The sequence below is a fragment of the Lonchura striata genome, chromosome 13 (genome assembly GCF_050655825.1).
Source record: "Lonchura striata isolate lonStrDom1 chromosome 13, ASM5065582v1, whole genome shotgun sequence".
Classification (NCBI taxonomy): domain Eukaryota; kingdom Metazoa; phylum Chordata; class Aves; order Passeriformes; family Estrildidae; genus Lonchura; species Lonchura striata.
Genome location: NC_140715.1, coordinates 4871095 through 4887414, shown reverse-complemented (window position 1 = coordinate 4887414; position 16320 = coordinate 4871095). Strand labels below are relative to the sequence as shown.

General features: G+C 56.9%; 1 protein-coding gene across 1 annotated transcript; it reads left to right on the top strand.

The window, feature by feature from the left end:
- The first annotated feature begins 57 nt into the window (after window positions 1-57).
- Window positions 58-14735, top strand: LOC146766148 (protocadherin-10-like). The gene is made up of 4 exons (XM_085590961.1): window positions 58-11692; window positions 12842-12900; window positions 13003-13091; window positions 13301-14735. The coding sequence occupies exons 1-4, from the start codon at window positions 9209-9211 to the stop codon at window positions 13546-13548; spliced, it is 2880 nt and encodes a 959-aa protein (XP_085447087.1). The 5' UTR covers window positions 58-9208; the 3' UTR covers window positions 13549-14735.
- Window positions 14736-16320: the final 1585 nt, after the last annotated feature.

Sequence of the window (16320 nt, the reverse complement as noted above, 5' to 3'; positions counted from 1 at the left end):
TCCAGCCTGGGGAAGGCTGCAGTGTTTAGCCTGCTCTTTCTAATACATCTAGAACAAATCCTGTAATGTTGTGCTGCTGTTTTAATTCCTTAATCTTAGCCTGCTGACAGCTTCATTGCCTCAGGTCTTTCCGCTTCAATTCAGATTATAATCCCCGTTGAAGATGCTATTGAAATGATATATAGCCAGTCAGATACAGCTGTCCTTGGAGGTTTGACCCTTTTAACTTGGCAATCCTTTGACTTTGGCTCTCTGAGCACACGGGCTGGGAGGGCAACTTTCATTCCAGCCACGTTCCCAGCGCTGTTCAGGCTGCAGCACGTGGCTCCGGCTGAATGGGAGAGCGGAGACGCTCGCGCCTTTGTGCCCTCCGGGGTGCGAAAGGGATGCTGCCGTGGTTTCATGCACATTAAAAGTTTAGGATGTTTCAGAGAAGATTTAGCAGCAGCCATTTTATTTCAGCCACCAGCTTTGCAGACAGCCAGCCCCTCAATGCAGCCCTTCAGTTGATGCTGCTGAGAAGGGGCAGAGGCTGCCCTGCACCCCCTGTCTTTTCCAGCTTTTGACCTTGGTGCCAGTGACTGCTATCTTGGTTTTCCCACGGTGTATCCTGATCTTCTTGTCCATCCTGGCACACCCAAGGGGCAAGGTGTGAAATGAGCAGCCCCACAGAAACTCTCCTGGGGTAGTGGTGAGGTTTGCACAGCCTCCTGCCACTGGGCCCTGCCTGTCCCTGCCTGCCGCTCTCGGTCCCTGCAAGACAGGGAGGAAATCCCTCCACAGTGCAGTGCTTTCAATAACGAGATTCCTCTTTGGTGTAAAGCCTGTCATCTCCAAGCCCATCCCGAGGCCACCTGCACCCTGGGGGCCAAAGCCCCAGCCCCAGCTCCCTGTGCTGGGGCTGCTCACGCCAGGGGAGCACAGCTCTTTGTCTCGGCAGCTTGCTGGGAGCAGTGGTGTGTGCGGCAGCAGATACAAGCTCCTGCTGGATTCCCAGCAGCGGGAGCTGCCTCTAGCCAAGGATGAAAAGCTGGTTTCATGGGAGGAAATAATATTTAGAGAAGAGACAGATAACATTCCCTGTACCAGTTGTGTTAACCCTTTGCTCCCACCACTGCTTAGCGAGGTGTTAGCTCTTGGCTCTCAGCCCCCAGTCTGGAGCAGTGGTTCTCATGACTCCCTGTTAGCATTTGCCATCTCCATGTTGAATTTAAGGTGCTGGATGTGCCCATATGGATCAGGACTTGGGGTTTTACTTGGAAAGAGAGAAGACCCAGCTCTGTGGCTCCCCTTCTCACCAGTGAACAAGGCCAGGGTGCTGTGTCCCTACTGGTTCTCATTAGCTCTTCCACAAGTTAAAACTGGGATCTGGTGGAGTAAGGAGAGATGTGCTGCATGGTTTGCTCATCCAGGCTGGGATGTCCTGCCTACTCTCAGTGTGAAAGTGCTTTGAGGTGCCTGGAGCCAGCTTGGTGCTTGTTCCCAGTGCCTGGGCAGAGGTGCAAGTTCCGTGTGACCTGTGGGATGGAGGACCTGGAGGAAGGCTGGGGACTGTGCTCAGCTTGAGCCTCCCTCGTCTCCATCCTGCTAAATGTTCATGGTAGTGTTGTAGAAATACTCAGGTGTCACAGCAGACCCCAGAAACACATAAATCTGTCTTGCCACTTCCAATTCCTCTCTCCCTGACATCTTCCCTGGCCTCATCCTGGGAGGAAGGGCTGAGGCCCCATGGAGCAGCTGAGCATAAATACCCACCTGCTCTTTCTTTCCTTCCTGGACACTTCCTCAACCCTGCCCTCTTCTGCTGCTCCACCTTCCTGTCACTCTCTACGCATCCTGCTTGGGACTAGAGGAGCAGCAGCAGTATTCCCAGCATTCCAGTAAGATGACTGGGACCAGGGACTTGAAGTGATTCTGGAGAAGTGGTCCCAGCCTGGCCCTGTGTGTTACCCTGTCTGGCCTAGCTGAATCATTCCCTCTGACTTTATTAGCAGAAAGACCTGTTTTTTCAGCAATTTACACCAGTTTTACATCCTGAAAGATTTAAGTGCTTGGCAGGAGCTCCAGTCCTCCCACTGCTCAGGCCACAAGCTACTGCTGCCCCAGTTAGGCAGGCATTCCTGTCATTTGCCAGTGTTAAAGCTAAACAACATCCATAGGCAATATCCCTGGAAATCCTCCCTCCTGCCTGGCTTTGACCTGGTGCAGTGGTGCCAGGAGTCTGTGCCACCAACCCCTGCCCTGCTGAGGCTCCTGGGTGTCCCACGCTCCCATCAGTCCCATCGGTGCTGTGGCACCATCTCACACAACTCCAGAGCCAGTATTCCTGCCCTGTCCCAGCTCTGTGGAGAGCTGTGTACTGAGACCCACCTGGATCAGTCAGTGTTGGCCCAATCTGCATCCTGTCCTGCCTTCCTTGTGTGGGGGCAACAAGGGGAGAATCTGATCTGTGCAAGGGCAAAGGTTCAGCCTCTGATTAGAGCTGGGGTTGCTGCAAAAGAGAATAGGAATCACAGGATCCTGGAATGGTTTTGGTTGGAAGGGACCTTAAAGATCAGCTAGTTCCAATGCCCTGCCATGGGCAGGGACACCTTCCACCAGACCAGGTTGCTCCAGGCCCCATCCAGTCTGGCCTTGGACACTTCCAGGGATGGAACAGCCACAGCTTCTCTGGGCATTGGTTGAGGAGGGGGTGGGAGGCAGAGATAGGGCAAGGTGAAGATTTAGTGAAGGGAGAATGCCTGGGCTGGGAGGTATTTGCTTCCCATCTAGGGCCTGGATGGGAAACTTGGATGCCAGGTTTTGCAAATAGGATCAAGCTGGGAGCCAGGGACACCCACAGTGAGGTGGTGCTTGGCCTGGAGACCTCGGCAAGCTGGGCCATACTCCACACACAAAATTTCTGGAGCTGAGTCAGCTCAGGCCACAGAAGGGGCCAAGAGGGAACAAGTAGGGCTCTTGAGTGTTACAAACTGGGAGGAAGGAGACAGCCCCAATGCCTCCCCTGTCCCTGTCAGGTCTGTTGCCACATCCAGGTTGGAGGGTTGCTGCATGGATGGTTTCTGCTGGGCTCGGTGTGGGGCTCCTGAGCACAAGGGAGGTTTCGCTTTGTTGTATGTGAAGTATAAAACCATCACCAGCCAGAGAACAAACAGCTCCAGGCTGGAGAGGGAGCAGGGAGAGGGAGATGGGGAGGAGCAGGGGGAGCATGGGGACAGGCCATCCGCAGGAGGTTTTTCAGGGACTTGTGATCTCGGAGCAAATTTCTGCTGTTGGCTGCACACCAGTGGCACCATTTCACCAACTCGTGCATGCCTGCCATGGCCGGCTCCGCAGTGCTGAGCGCCTCGGGGGGGTCAGGGCACTCTGCGGAGGGCTGCGGGAATATGGTCCCTGCTCGGAGAGCGTGTGATCTGCCAGGCAGCCGGGGAGCCCCGGGGACACTGCCATGCCTTTGTTCCTCCTTCTCTTTCTTTTCCACCTTCAGATTTTTTTCCCTCTGCTTCCAGCTGCGTATGCAGCACTCCAACCCCACCCCCCCCGCCCGCCTTTCCACCCACAGTTCCTGTCTTGATATTCCTTCCCCTCTGCAAATATGTGTTCCTTAGGCTTCTTCTCATCCCCGCCCAGCTCCCCCCATCAGTGTTGCCTTCCCAAACTTCTTTTTTTCTCTTTTCTCCCTGTTTTCCCACAGGCCCACTTCATTCCTTCCCCTTCCTGCTTCTCTCCCCTTCCCTCCAGCCTCTCGGGCTCCCGTTCACTCACTCTGTCTCCCCTTCCCTGACAGTTTGGGGGAAATCTGTCTGTGTCAACACAGAAATTCCATTATTTATTGGCTGAGTGGAGCAGGGTCCTACACTCGTCTGTAATTGTCTCCAGATCAAAGCGGCTGCTGATGGCAGCTTTGCCTTCTCGAAGCAGAACACCACCCCCAGCTTCCAGCTCCCCATCCTCCCGGGGGAGTCGGGTGCGTGTGCGTTGACACCCTCGATGACTGATCTCTCAGACAGAGAGGAAAGAAGTAGGGCTGGTGGGGGAGAAAAGGGAGGCCTGGAGGATCTGCAAAGCTCCCTGGAGAAGATGGGGATGGTGGGGTGTGTCTCAGGGAGACAAAGTCCCTGGCATGGGCCAGGAGAGAGTGGGAGGGTAGAGGTGGTCCCTGTCCTGGCAATAGAGATGGAGAAATGAAGTGAAAGAAGGGACAGGGAAGCAGGAAACATCCCCATATCTGTCCAGGACTGGAAGAATTAAATTTTAGAAATGGAGATAAAGGAGAACATGCCTTTTCATGCCTTTCCCTTCTGAAACCACCAACCTATGGCAGGGATGTGGGACTTCAGCAGTAACTGCACACAGTTTTTATTTGGATGTTGATGCAAGATGTCTGTAGGGAGAGGAAACATCCTGTCTGACTTCTGCCCCTTGGCCTCCTCACTCATGTCCCAGCTTCAACATGACTGGAAGAGCTGCAGTGGTTTCTCTGCTGGAGGAGGTGAGATCAATCAGAACCACTCTTCCCAGGCCTAGTCTTCCCACTTTAGCATGATACACTGGGGAACTTGGGAATCTTTTATGCCACATGGATCTGTGGACATCAAAAGATGTAGACACCATCAAAAATCATGACAGCTTGGTCCTCTCTCTCACTGCCCAGTACATGAATCTGTCAGGCTCAATCCATGGCTCTGCATTCCTTCTGTCCAAAGCATTTCCTCCTCGTAACACCTCCCTGGCCCTACCATCATTTCTCCTCTGGTTCCTTTCTCCACAGAGTTCAGGCAGTTTCACATACACTTCTCCCTGTAAGGTATTGTTCCAAGCTTTAAATCAGTATTTTAACCTTTCAGAACTTCAGGCACAAGAGTTGTGCATATATTCCAACAGCAGTCACACTGATGCCTGACAGAGGAGAGGTGTCACCTCCTCTCTCACAAAGCTTCTGCTCTTCCCCCAGGCAATCATCACACTGTTGCCCACCTTTCTTTCCTGCTCACTGTTCCTTCATCCTTCCCAGCAGAAAGGAGACATTCCCTCAGGATATTTTAGGGACATACTCTTAAGAGGATGCCCACAGTGAGTAGTCCCAGCTCTCAGGATAATGGGGACACACCCCTTCTTTTGCTTTTGGTCCCAAGTCTATTACTTCAAATGGAACAAGATACCAGCCATGAGAGCAGCTCCTTTGGCACCTTGGGTTTGCAAGAAATTCTCCCCCTCCAGAGCAGGAGGGGAGACTTGGCTTCCTGAGCTGCCACTGAAGCCTATGTCCTACAGGGAGTCAGAACTGCCCCCTCAGAGGCTGGGCAGGACTGGGCCCATGTCCTGGAAATGCTCAAAAGGAGGTGACAGCTAGAGAGGGTCTGCTGGGAGCTGAGCCTATTTCAGTTTCCACCTGTCCCAGGCAATGAGGGAGTTGTCCCTATGTGTGTCTGGCCAGGAGAGTCAAGTGCCTTCTACCAGTAGTAAGCCTTGAGTTGGTCACCTCAGCAAGGTCTTCTCACATAAAAAACCCCTGGAACTTCATGAACATATCATGCCTGGTGCAAAAGTTCTTCCTGCATCACTGCAGAGGAAGAGGAGGGTGGTAGGCAACCCCAGCACCTTGCAGAGCAAAGCCCATGGACAAGGGCTTCCAGTGGGAATAGAGTCCTGGCATCCTTTGTTGCTCCATCCACCCCTGGGCATGGTGCCTGTGAGAAGTGGCTCCTGATAAATCTGGGACCTGTGTTCTGGAAGCCTGGGTTCCCTGGACAGCTCTTTCCCTTGCTTTGGTGAGCTACTCACCTCTGCTTGGTGACTGGGACTTCCCAGGTTCACAGGGGTTTTTTCTGTTGGGATTTCTGGAGGACCTTGGGGCATCCCTACACAGAGCTAGATTTGGCAGCTCAGGAGGACCTCCAGAATGACAATCTCTGCCCCAGTCTGGTCCCTGTGACGCCCTCACGGTGAAGACTTTTTCCTTAATAAGAATTTATTTTCTCCAGCTCATGCCCTTACTTTCTCATCCTGTCCCTGTGCACTTCTGAAAGGACATGGGCATGTATCGTATCTTGCATCCCAGCACGTGAGGGCAGGCAGAGTACCCACCAGCCCCGATAAACATGCCAAGATGGCCACCATCCCCTTCAGGACATGGGTTTTCCTCCCATGGGAAGGCAGGGAACCAAAGTTTTGAAGTGGAAGGAGCTCTGGTCAGGGCATCCTGCTGCAGAGAGCATTGTGGCTTCACAGACCGAATCCCCAGCACTTGACCCTACAGAAGCAACCCCGGAGTGAATTCTCAGCTGCAGGGCCAGGGCTGCTCTCATTCCCATGAGGAGACCCCCCCTCCTTCCACTGTGTTTCAGACGGGCGCCCTGGGGAGCTGGGGGAGGGGCTGCGTGGTCTGGCAGGGACAGCGTTTCTTGCAGCCCCTTCTGCTGCCCCAGAACGCAGCAGGCAGGAAAATGGAGCCACAGTGGTGGCTGGGCAAGGTTTAGTGCCCACAGGCAGCTGAGTGTTGGTCTCCCCCCAGTCCTTTGCTCTCTGCATGACTTTTCCAAGGCAGCTCAACCTGCGGCATCTCCTGCTACATCCCACCCTGATCTCTCCGGCTGGCCTTGCCAAGGCACATCAGTGCTGACCTGCGGCAACTGGCCACCCGCCCGCCTGTGCCAAGGCATCTCAGAGAGACAGACCCCTTCTAGCTTCCAGCATTTTCCAAAAACAAGCTCCTAGCTGCATCCTGATTCCCTACCCCGGGAGAACAGGGCTGGCAGCTGAACACTCTTCTGCACCACCAAAGGGGCCTTAAAATCTATAGGGTATGAAGTGGGGTGTTAGGAGTGCACTGTCCCCATTCCATTCCCCCCATCCTGCTGCTCACCCCCCTCTGCTATGTTCTCCCAAAAAAGGCTCTTCTTTGGATTCCTCACCCCTTTGCAGCACCCCCAGCCCCAGCCATTTCCTTCTGGAAAGGGATCCTTGGAACAAGTCTGTTCTCCCTAACCCCTCCCACCCCCCAACCTGTTTGACCTTGGTCCCCTGGAATCGTGGGGTCTGGGAGGGGAGCTGGAAGAGACTACAAGGTTTGGGGAGATGAGGAAAAGGAGCAGGATGGGGCTATCCTGTGATGTCCCTTAGGGGAGGGAAGCAAGGCAGGACATGTCATGGTCCCCCCCCCCCCCACCCCAAGGAAGCAGGGATGAAGATGTGCAGGGGTGGGGGGTGCATTACCAAGCAGAGCTGGAGAAGGGCGGGAAGGGCCGGGCAGGGAGTCGGGGGGGGGCCTCGGATCCTGCCGGCGCACCTGGGGGAGCAGGAGGTGGTGGTGAATATTTTACTCTAAATCAAACAATAGGACCAGAGCCGCTCCAATGATTTTGCAGAATGCGTTTGGTCGGAGACGGGGGAAGGACTGAAGGGAATGAAATAAGACCCCCCCGAAAATTTCTGTGTCCCGTCTCACCCCCACCCTCAATCCCCCTCTGGCCTGAGCAGCACTCGAGGGGGCTCCCGGAGGAGCGCTACCCGCTCCATCCCACCTCCGGCGTCTCAGCCCGGGAGGGCTGGGCGGTGATGGACGGAGGGAGGGGGGCGGGCGGGGGGGGCGCAAATCGGGGATTGGAGGGGGATTAGAAAGAAACAGATCGGGGCGGGGGTGACAACGCCAGGGGTGGTCTTGGCGTGGGAGATGGCGCGGGGGACGGGCTGGCAGTGACCGGCGCCGCCGATGCAGGTTGGGCTTCACTTACCGGGAGCCGTCCCGATTCCACCCGTGAGCGGCCCGAGCCCACGCGTGCCTCAGGCGCTCCGCTCCTTCCACCTGCCCGCCCCTGCCAGCCCTCCTCCCCGACCGGCGACCCCACGAGCGCGGCTCGTCCCGCGTGGGTCTCGCTGCACTCCCAGGGATCAAATCCTTTTCCCAGCCCGACAAACCCCACCAGCTCCGCCGTCTCCTGCCTCCTCCGGTCTCCCGGTCGGCTCTGGATCCTGCTTCCCACTCGGGTCCCCGTGGGGAGCAAGGTGGGGGGAGCGGTTGGGGCCGGCGGTTCCCTTCCCAACGGGGACCGGTAAGCAAAGACAAAGGCGGTGAAATATCAGTGCCCGGCTAAAGCCGCTCCGAGCCCCTTCGAGCCTTTAACTAGATCGTTAGGGGATAATCCGCACCCTGAGCAGCCGCGGGGCGGGGGCAGCGGCCGCCCCGTCCCGTTACCGAGCGCCCCCGGGGACGCCGACGGTGGGAGGCGACTCACGGAGCTGCCCGGGCGCGGCGGCGGCTGGAGACGGGTCTGCGGGGAGGACGGATCGGCCAGCGGAGGGACCGTGAGCGGTACCGGGGCGGGGAGGGGAAGGGGGGCGCAGGGGCCGCCGTCTGTCGCGCTTCGGGGGCCGGCGGGGGACCCGCGGCTCGCTCTGCTCCCGCCTGCCCCTCACCTTCCGCGGGGGGCGGAAAGTTTGTGCCCGCGGTGGGGGCACCGCTGGGGGTGTGGGGAGGCAGATCCTGGGGTATCTGGGCAGGATCGTGTGCCGAGAGCCCGAGGGGCTGACACTGGGGTGCCCGGTGGGGGAGCGGGATTTGGGTCGTGGGGCTGTGGGCAAGCGGGGTGTCAGGGGTGGGAAGGAGGCAGGGAAAGAAGGGGGGGGGTCCCTGTGCCTCCGCGCTGATGGGCTCAGCTTTATCCAGGGCTGTAATCCCCCTGCTCCTGTAATTAAAAACTCCGCATTACAAGGAAAACGGTGTGCAGGGAAATGTAATCAAGTCTGGAGGGGCTTAACCATCTGGTAAAGGTTAGGACCGGCACGGCGGGGGACGCGGCCGGGGGATTTGGCAGCAGCCGCGATCTGGGCTCTTCTTAATCTACCGCGGGGACGAAGGCAGCATCTGCGGGGTAATACCGGTGCCCCGGGCAGCGATCGGTCTTGCTGGAGCTCCCACCGCCGTTAACGGGATCTCCCCGAAGGTGGTCCCCTCCCCAGGTGCGTCTGGCTCCGGTAAACAGATTCTGCTGTGGCCCCGGGACCCGGATTGCAGCTCCTTGAGTGGGCCAGCAAATAAAGGGTTAAGCCATTGCCGGTGGCCGCGGTTCGGCCCCGCAGCTCCGGGCAAGACCCTCCTCCGCCGCCCCCGGGAGCCCTAAACTCTTTGGAAGTGCGAGAGGCAAGAGAAGGCGAGGGAGGAGGCAGAGGCGCCGGTGCGACTCCTCGTTCCCGGGACTGCTGGGGGGCCATGGGGGCCGGGACACGATCCGGGCGGGGGCAGCTCTTCCTCCGCTCCCTCCTCTTCCTCCTGTTGGCCGGGTCCCCGGCGCGCCACCCGGTGCGGGGGCAGCTGCGCTACGCCGTGCCGGAGGAGCTGGAGCACGGAGCCTTCGTGGCCAACCTGGGTGAGGACCTGGGACTGGATGTGTCCACCCTGTCGGCGCGGAGGTTCCGCATCGTGTCACGGGCCGGGGCCAGGCAGCACCTGGAGGTGAACCTGGAGAACGGGATCCTCTTTGTGAACGAGCGGATTGACCGGGAGGAGGTGTGCGAGGCCGGGGGGACCTGCCTGCTTCACCTGCAGCTCCTCGTCGAGAGCCCACTGGAGCTCTACCGCGTTGAGGTGGAGGTGCTGGATATCAACGACCATGCACCCACCTTCCCTTGGCAGGAATATGTGCTGGAAGTGGCCGAGTCTGCTGTGCTCGGTGCTCGCTTCCCACTGGAGAGCGCCCAGGATCCTGACGTGGGCACCAACTCTGTGCACACCTACCGCCTCAGCCCCAATGGCTTCTTTTCACTCGAGGTGCAGACACGCAGTGATGCCAGCAAGTTTGCAGAGCTGGTGCTGGAGCGTGCCCTCGACCATGAGCAGCAGCGTGTGCACCGGGTGCTGCTCACCGCTCTCGATGGCGGCGTCCCCGAACGCTCAGGCACGGCGCACATCCTCATCACGGTGCTGGACGCCAACGACAACGTGCCTGCCTTTGACCAGCCCTCCTACGGTGTGAGCCTTCCTGAGGACGCTCCTGCTGGCACCCTGGTCATCCAGCTCAATGCCACTGACCTGGATGAGGGCCCCAACGGGGAGATTGAGTACTCCTTCAGTGGGCACGCACCGCCGCGCGTCCGGGAGCTCTTCCACGTGGAGCCCCGGAGCGGGCAGGTGCTGCTGAAGGGCCGCCTGGACTACGAGCGGGCCAGCCTCCACGAGCTCTATGTGCAAGCCAAGGACCGCGGACCCTCGGCTGTGGCCGTGCACTGCAGGGTGCTTGTGCACCTCCTTGATGTCAATGACAATGCGCCAGAGGTGACCCTCACCTCTGTGTCCACACCCGTGCTGGAGGATGCCCCCCCAGGCACTGTGATCGCTGTCATCAGTGTTCTGGACCGGGACTCTGGGGACAACGGGCGTGTGAGCTGTGAGGTCGGCCCCAACGTGCCATTCGAGCTCCGCTCCTCCTTCCGGAACTACTACACGCTGGTCACCACGCAAGCGCTGGACCGGGAGCTTGTGCCCGAGTACAACGTAAGCATCACGGCTCGAGACATGGGCTCGCCTGCCCTGCTGACCCGCAGCACCCTCACCATCCCCGTGTCCGACGTGAACGACAACGCTCCGCGCTTCCTCCAGCCCTCCTACAGCGTCTATGTGATGGAGAACAACGCACCAGGTGCCTCCATCTGCTCTGTCAGTGCGTTAGACCCCGACTGCCAACAAAATGCCTACCTGTCCTACTCCATTGCCGACGGGCACATCCATGGCATGCCTGTGGGCACCTACGTGTCCATCAACTCAGACAGCGGGCACATGTACGCCCTGCGCTCCCTCGACTACGAGCAGATCCGCAGCTTCCAGATCCAGGTGCAAGCACAGGACGCGGGGTTTCCCCCACTCAGTGCCAACGTCACCGTCCACATCTTTGTGCTGGACCAGAATGACAATGCTCCGGTCATCGTTTCCCCCATGCCGCGCAACGGCTCCGTCGCCACGGAGCTGGTGCCGCGATCAGCCAGGCCTGGCTACCTCGTGGGCACGGTGTCGGCGGTGGATGCGGATGCGGGGCTGAACTCTCGCCTCTCCTACCAGCTCCTCCAGGCTACTGACTTCACCCTTTTCAGCGTGGCACCCGACACGGGTGAGCTGCGCACTCTCCGCTCCTTTCTGGAGCAGGATGCGAGCCGGCAGCAGCTGGTGGTGCAGGTGCGGGACGGAGGGCAGCCAGCCCTCTCTGCCACCATGTCCCTCCTGCTTTCGGTGGTGGAAACCATGCCCCAGACTCTCTCTGACTTCAGCGAGTTCAGCCTCCCTCCAGAGGTCTCTTCATCTTCCCCGCTCACCCTCTATCTCCTTGTCTCCCTGGGCTCCATCTCCTTCACCTTCCTTCTCGCCATCCTCATCCTCACAGCCATTCGCTGCCGTGGAGAGCGGCGTTCCCGCCAAGGGGACAGCTGCCCGCCACGCTGCCGCTGCTGTCCCGGCTCCAGACCCTCCTCTGATGGCCTGAAGACTTCCAACCTGACGGCACAGCCCCCTGCAGGGACCACGGCTGCCACCTGCCTTGATGTGCCTGCGGGCGGCCCCCCAGGCTACTGCTACAAGGTCTGCCTTGGTCCTGAGTCTGCTCAGAGTGACTTCATGTTCCTCAAACCCTGCAGCCCCCCCCGGAACAACGAGAAGGATCCCGGGAAGCGGTCCCGGCCAGACCAGCATCTCCAGGTCTCCAAAGAGGTAACATAATGCCCAGCAGTGCTCAGCAGCACTCCGCAGGTCCCCCCAGCCCCCTCCCTCATCCTCTGCCACGAGGGAAACCAGGCTCGGCTTCTGCCAGAGAATAACCGGAGCCTTTGATCAGTGCGGGAATCAGGAGCCGCCAGGCAGCGGGATCTCCACCGAGCTTCCCATCGGGTCTAATTACCGGGGGAGCGCCGGGCTGGGCAGAGGCGAGAGGAAATCCCTTCTCACCATCTTTTGTACCCATTAGAGGCAACAGGGATGCTCCAGTGCCCTAGGGGCGGCGGGATAGTGGGGGTGGCTTCTCCTTGGCGCGGATGAGCAATTCACACTGGGACAGCGCGAGCATCGCTGCCCTGCTTCCCCTGTGCTGGCAGGGCTCTGCAGGGTCCCGGGCCTGGCTGCTGTTCTGCACCCGGCTGTGCCAGCAGGCAGGGAGTGGGGTCTTCGGGGCAGGATTTGGATGTCAACGTTTGTTAGGTATTGAAATGAGGAATGTCTAATTTTCCCTATGAAAGACTCTCCAAAACACGATTACAAGGATGGAGAGTGATGAGGCGTCTAATCCACTTACGTTTGACTTTTAATAAACCAGCCCTTACGAGGAGAGCCCAATACTCTCTGCCAAGAGACTCTCTCTACGTGTCTCCTTGGACCCTTGGACTCTCTTCCCTAATACTTAATTAGATTTTCCTGCAGCTTTTGCAGCCCTCCTGGGACATAAAGCACGCAGCCAGTTTCTGCATCTCTCACCATTTAGTACCTCAGACCTGGCCTAAGTAAACATTGCACATGCAAAAAAGGCTTTTGAAAATTAGCAGGAATAGGAAAACCACCTGTTTCTCCACAGAATGACAGGCTTAAAACTCCCAGAGGCATAGGACAAGCCCAGAGTCACCCCAATATCTCAGAAGGCTGAGGAAGGTGCAGAAGGGAACAGGCTGATTCCATGCTGTCTCAGTTTGCCCAAAACAGGAATGTGCTGCTTGATTCTCCACAAAGAGCACAGGGAAAGTGGAAATGTGGTCCTGCATCCCTGCCTGCTGAAGCCTTGTGCTGGCAGGGCTGGGTTTTTTGACAAAGGACCCCAGGACTGATTGACAGAGGGTCCCAATAACCAGCCTTGCTCTTCCCTGTGTTTTCCAGGCCAAGCAGCCCAACACAGACTGGCTGCCTCCAAACACACAGAGACCTGCCCTGAAAAGGTACTGAATCAGCACTGGGGGAACAGAGGAAATAGGTGGAAGGGGATATGGGAATGGGGAGGTTATGTCTGACACAGCTTTGAACCAGTCTCTTCTCTTTAGCTCCCAGAGCCTGGAAGATGTGGGGGAAATCCGTAGAGCCCTCCAGAAGGAGCACGAGAGGCTGTGCACACTGGTGACCCCTGTCTCTGGTTAGTATTGGGATACTGAGGCTGGCAAGACCAGACCCTCTGGTCACTTTGGAGGTGCAGTGGGGGCATCACATCCCTGTTCCTAGCAGTGGTGAAGTTTTGTGGGTGGAAGGGGTGTCCAGGCACCAGGATGGAGGTTGGTGACACAGGACATGCATCCTGGGATGTGGATGTGACCTGAGCCAATCTTACACTCATCTTTTCTCCAGAGTTTCAGAAGGCTTCAGCAGGCCCCAACAGCATCTGGACACCCCAGTACAGCCCCTTGTACCCAGCCCTGGATTATCAGCACAACGTTTACATCCCTGGCACCCCCACTCTGCTTTCCAGCAAGGATGGGCCCCTCTTCCCAGGCCGGGAGAACAAAAACAGCTTCTCCACCTTTGGCAAGAGGAAGAAGATGACCACTTACTGTGACATGCACGACAGTGTGGTTATCAACAATGACCTGAAATAGCCTGGATGGCTCTATCCTTGGAATCCTCTGCATTATTTCAGCTGCCAGTCCACCCACAGCACACGCCTCCATGTATGGACCACTCGAGACTTTATGGAGCTGCTGGGAGAGTGGCTCAACAGAGCATGTGGGAAGGATTCAAGGAGCAACAGACTGAAAATTACAGGGATTGGGGGGTGGTGGCAAGGGAAATTTTTCCCATCTCATCTTGCAGAGCTGTATTGGCAGCAAGGTGCTGTTTGAGGTCCATATGACCAGATTTAAGCAAATCTGCCTTGAGTTTACCCATTCCCATGTCCCCTTAGGGACCATTCATCTCTATAAACGTTGTCACTTCTTTGTCTTGTCTGGCTGTGTGAATGTACTGAGCTGCATGCCTGTATCTCTGTCCCAGTAGGCATGGAAAGCGTGTGCAGACCAAGCCTGGTTCAGCCAAGCCTGACCTTACACACTGGGACAGCGACCATTGTTCTGTCCTTGAGATCCAGTGGGATGTGTTGCATGTCTAGAGCAGCAATTGGTGTCTGTTTTTTCTGGGAAGTGAGTGCAAAACCCAACCTTTGTGAGTGCTTCTCTTCCAACCCTGGCCCAACACTTTCAGGGCTGGACACAGCCCGGACCAGGGCAGAGCCAGCCTCTGTTCAGGAGCAGCATGTGCACACAGGGACTGGATGGCCAGAGGGGCTGCCAGCTTAAGCACCTGAGACCTGCACAAGGTGAGGCCCTGCTGAGTGGCTCTCTAGCCCAAGGCAACATCATCTGAATGAAAAACAGTTTCCAGCCATTGGAGTGACCCCAGCACAGGTGACAGTCTCTTCCCTCCAGCCCTGCCCTCACTCGGGTCTCTGTGTTCCCCAAGTCCTGAATGCCTGGAGGAATCCCTGCACTGCTGCACTGGGGGCCCACCCACATAGGACAAACATCTCCAAGTGTGCCCTGTTTCTCTTTTAGAACTTGTAGCTGGCAGTCAGGAGCCCTCAAGGGCAGGACTCCAGCCCCAGCACAGTCTCTCCCCTGCCTTGTGCACCCTGCACCTGTCCACCAGTCTGTCTGTCATCATTGCCAATTGCTCTGGTCATGGGACAGTTCATTTTGAATCCATCTGTGCAGAACGTGACAGCTCTTTCTAAACTGAGTTTGTTTCACTATGTCTGATTTGTACCAATAAATTGTATTTTAATAGCTCACCCTGGCTCCTGGCTGTCCCTGAGTTGCACACGGCAGCAGGGATTGCTGCACAGCCCTTGGAGCAGCACTCCCAGCTCCAGGAAATACATGTGTCCTTCTGAGTTCTGGAGCAGAGAGCTCATTTTATGCTGAGAGCTCATTTTATTCACTTCACCTGCATTCTGGGGGCTCAGGGTCCCCTTCCCTCCTTCCCTGGACTCAGGAGCACTTTGGGGTCATGTCCAGAAGGAGCTGGAGATGTCACACAGCTCCTTGCCCCATGCTCCAGCTAGGGAAAGGGGAAATTTGCACCAAGGTGTGGGCATCCACGAGCTGCTGGGGAGAGGGGCTGGATGTGGCAGCAATGGCAGAACAACTCGAGGTTGTTACGGTGCTTTCTGTGGTGAATTTCCCCTTTCCCCTGGATAGGCACCCAGAGCTTGCCTCAGGGGCACAGAGATAACTGGATCTGTGCCAGGGATAGGGGCCAGCTCCCTGAGGCTAGGCAAGCCTGAGTCTGCTGGTGGGATGTTTCTTGGTTTGTGTGGGAAGCACTTGGCCTGCAGATGAAGTCCTGAGGTTGTCCTTGGCTGGCTTGGGGAGGCTGCAGTGCAGCTTTTGGGATTAACCCAGAAAAGTCCTTGTCTGCAAGTGGGCAATGTGCTCTTCAGTGAAGCAGGGGCAGGGAGCACTCAAAGGGGCCTCGTGGGAGCCAGGGGCCCGGGAGGACAAAGCTTTGGACATGAAAGGGACCTGGCTGCTTCTGGTGACTTCAGTCCCAGCTCACATCTGCCAGCTCACTGCGGGTAGATGAAATATTCTCTGTCCCAATTAGATGGTAGGATGAAGGATTTTATGCTGCCAAGTGCATTCTTCAAGGGTCTCCAGAGAGTGTTAAGGGTAAAAAAGAACCCCAAACAGCTACCCTGAGACCTCTGCACAGTATTAGCCTGTTCCACTGCTTCAAAAGAACAAGGGATTTATGTAAAGTGATACAATAAGATTAATAACAGCCTCAAGAAGTAATAAAAGCATCAAATGGACCTGAGTCCCTGCAGGGCAGCAAGCCTCTCCCCCTCCTGGATTAACTCTGGCAGTATCTCCCCTGCATTTTTAGGTGGTGCTGGTCAGGCACTGGGAGAGGACTGCAGCCCTCTGCAGGAGAGCCCAGCTGCTCACTGTGCTCCAGCTCACACAGCAAAAGCACCCAGCACATCCTGTCCTCCATGGCATCCAAGAGCTACATGAGCACATGGAACTGGTGTTTTGTATCAGATTCACAGCTGTGGCTTCTCAAAGGAAAATTGATATCAAAGCTGGCCCCCAAAAACCATAGTTGTTTGAAAGTGACATTTTGCATCTGTCTTTGAAAAATCATGGGGTCGAGCAACCAAAGGGACAGGTTTGCCACCTCCCTTGACACTCTCCAGAGTATTTTCTTGACATTTTTAAATCCCTGTTAACAAGGCTCACTGATGCCCACTGAACTGCCCCATGTCCTCTCCGTTACTTCTGACCATGATAGACTCTCTCTCACACACACACACACACACACACACACACACACAAATCTGTACTTCTTGCTGACCCCCCAGGTTTGCATGT

Bases quoted from the DNA above. Each gene is read 5' to 3' on its own strand.
- LOC146766148 (XM_085590961.1), top strand. From the start codon at position 9,209: ATGGGGGCCGGGACACGATCCGGGCGGGGGCAGCTCTTCCTCCGCTCC. The intron at 12,901-13,002 runs GTACTGAATCAG...TCTTCTCTTTAG, and splicing joins CAGAGACCTGCCCTGAAAAG to CTCCCAGAGCCTGGAAGATG. The intron at 13,092-13,300 runs GTTAGTATTGGG...TCTTTTCTCCAG, and splicing joins ACTGGTGACCCCTGTCTCTG to AGTTTCAGAAGGCTTCAGCA.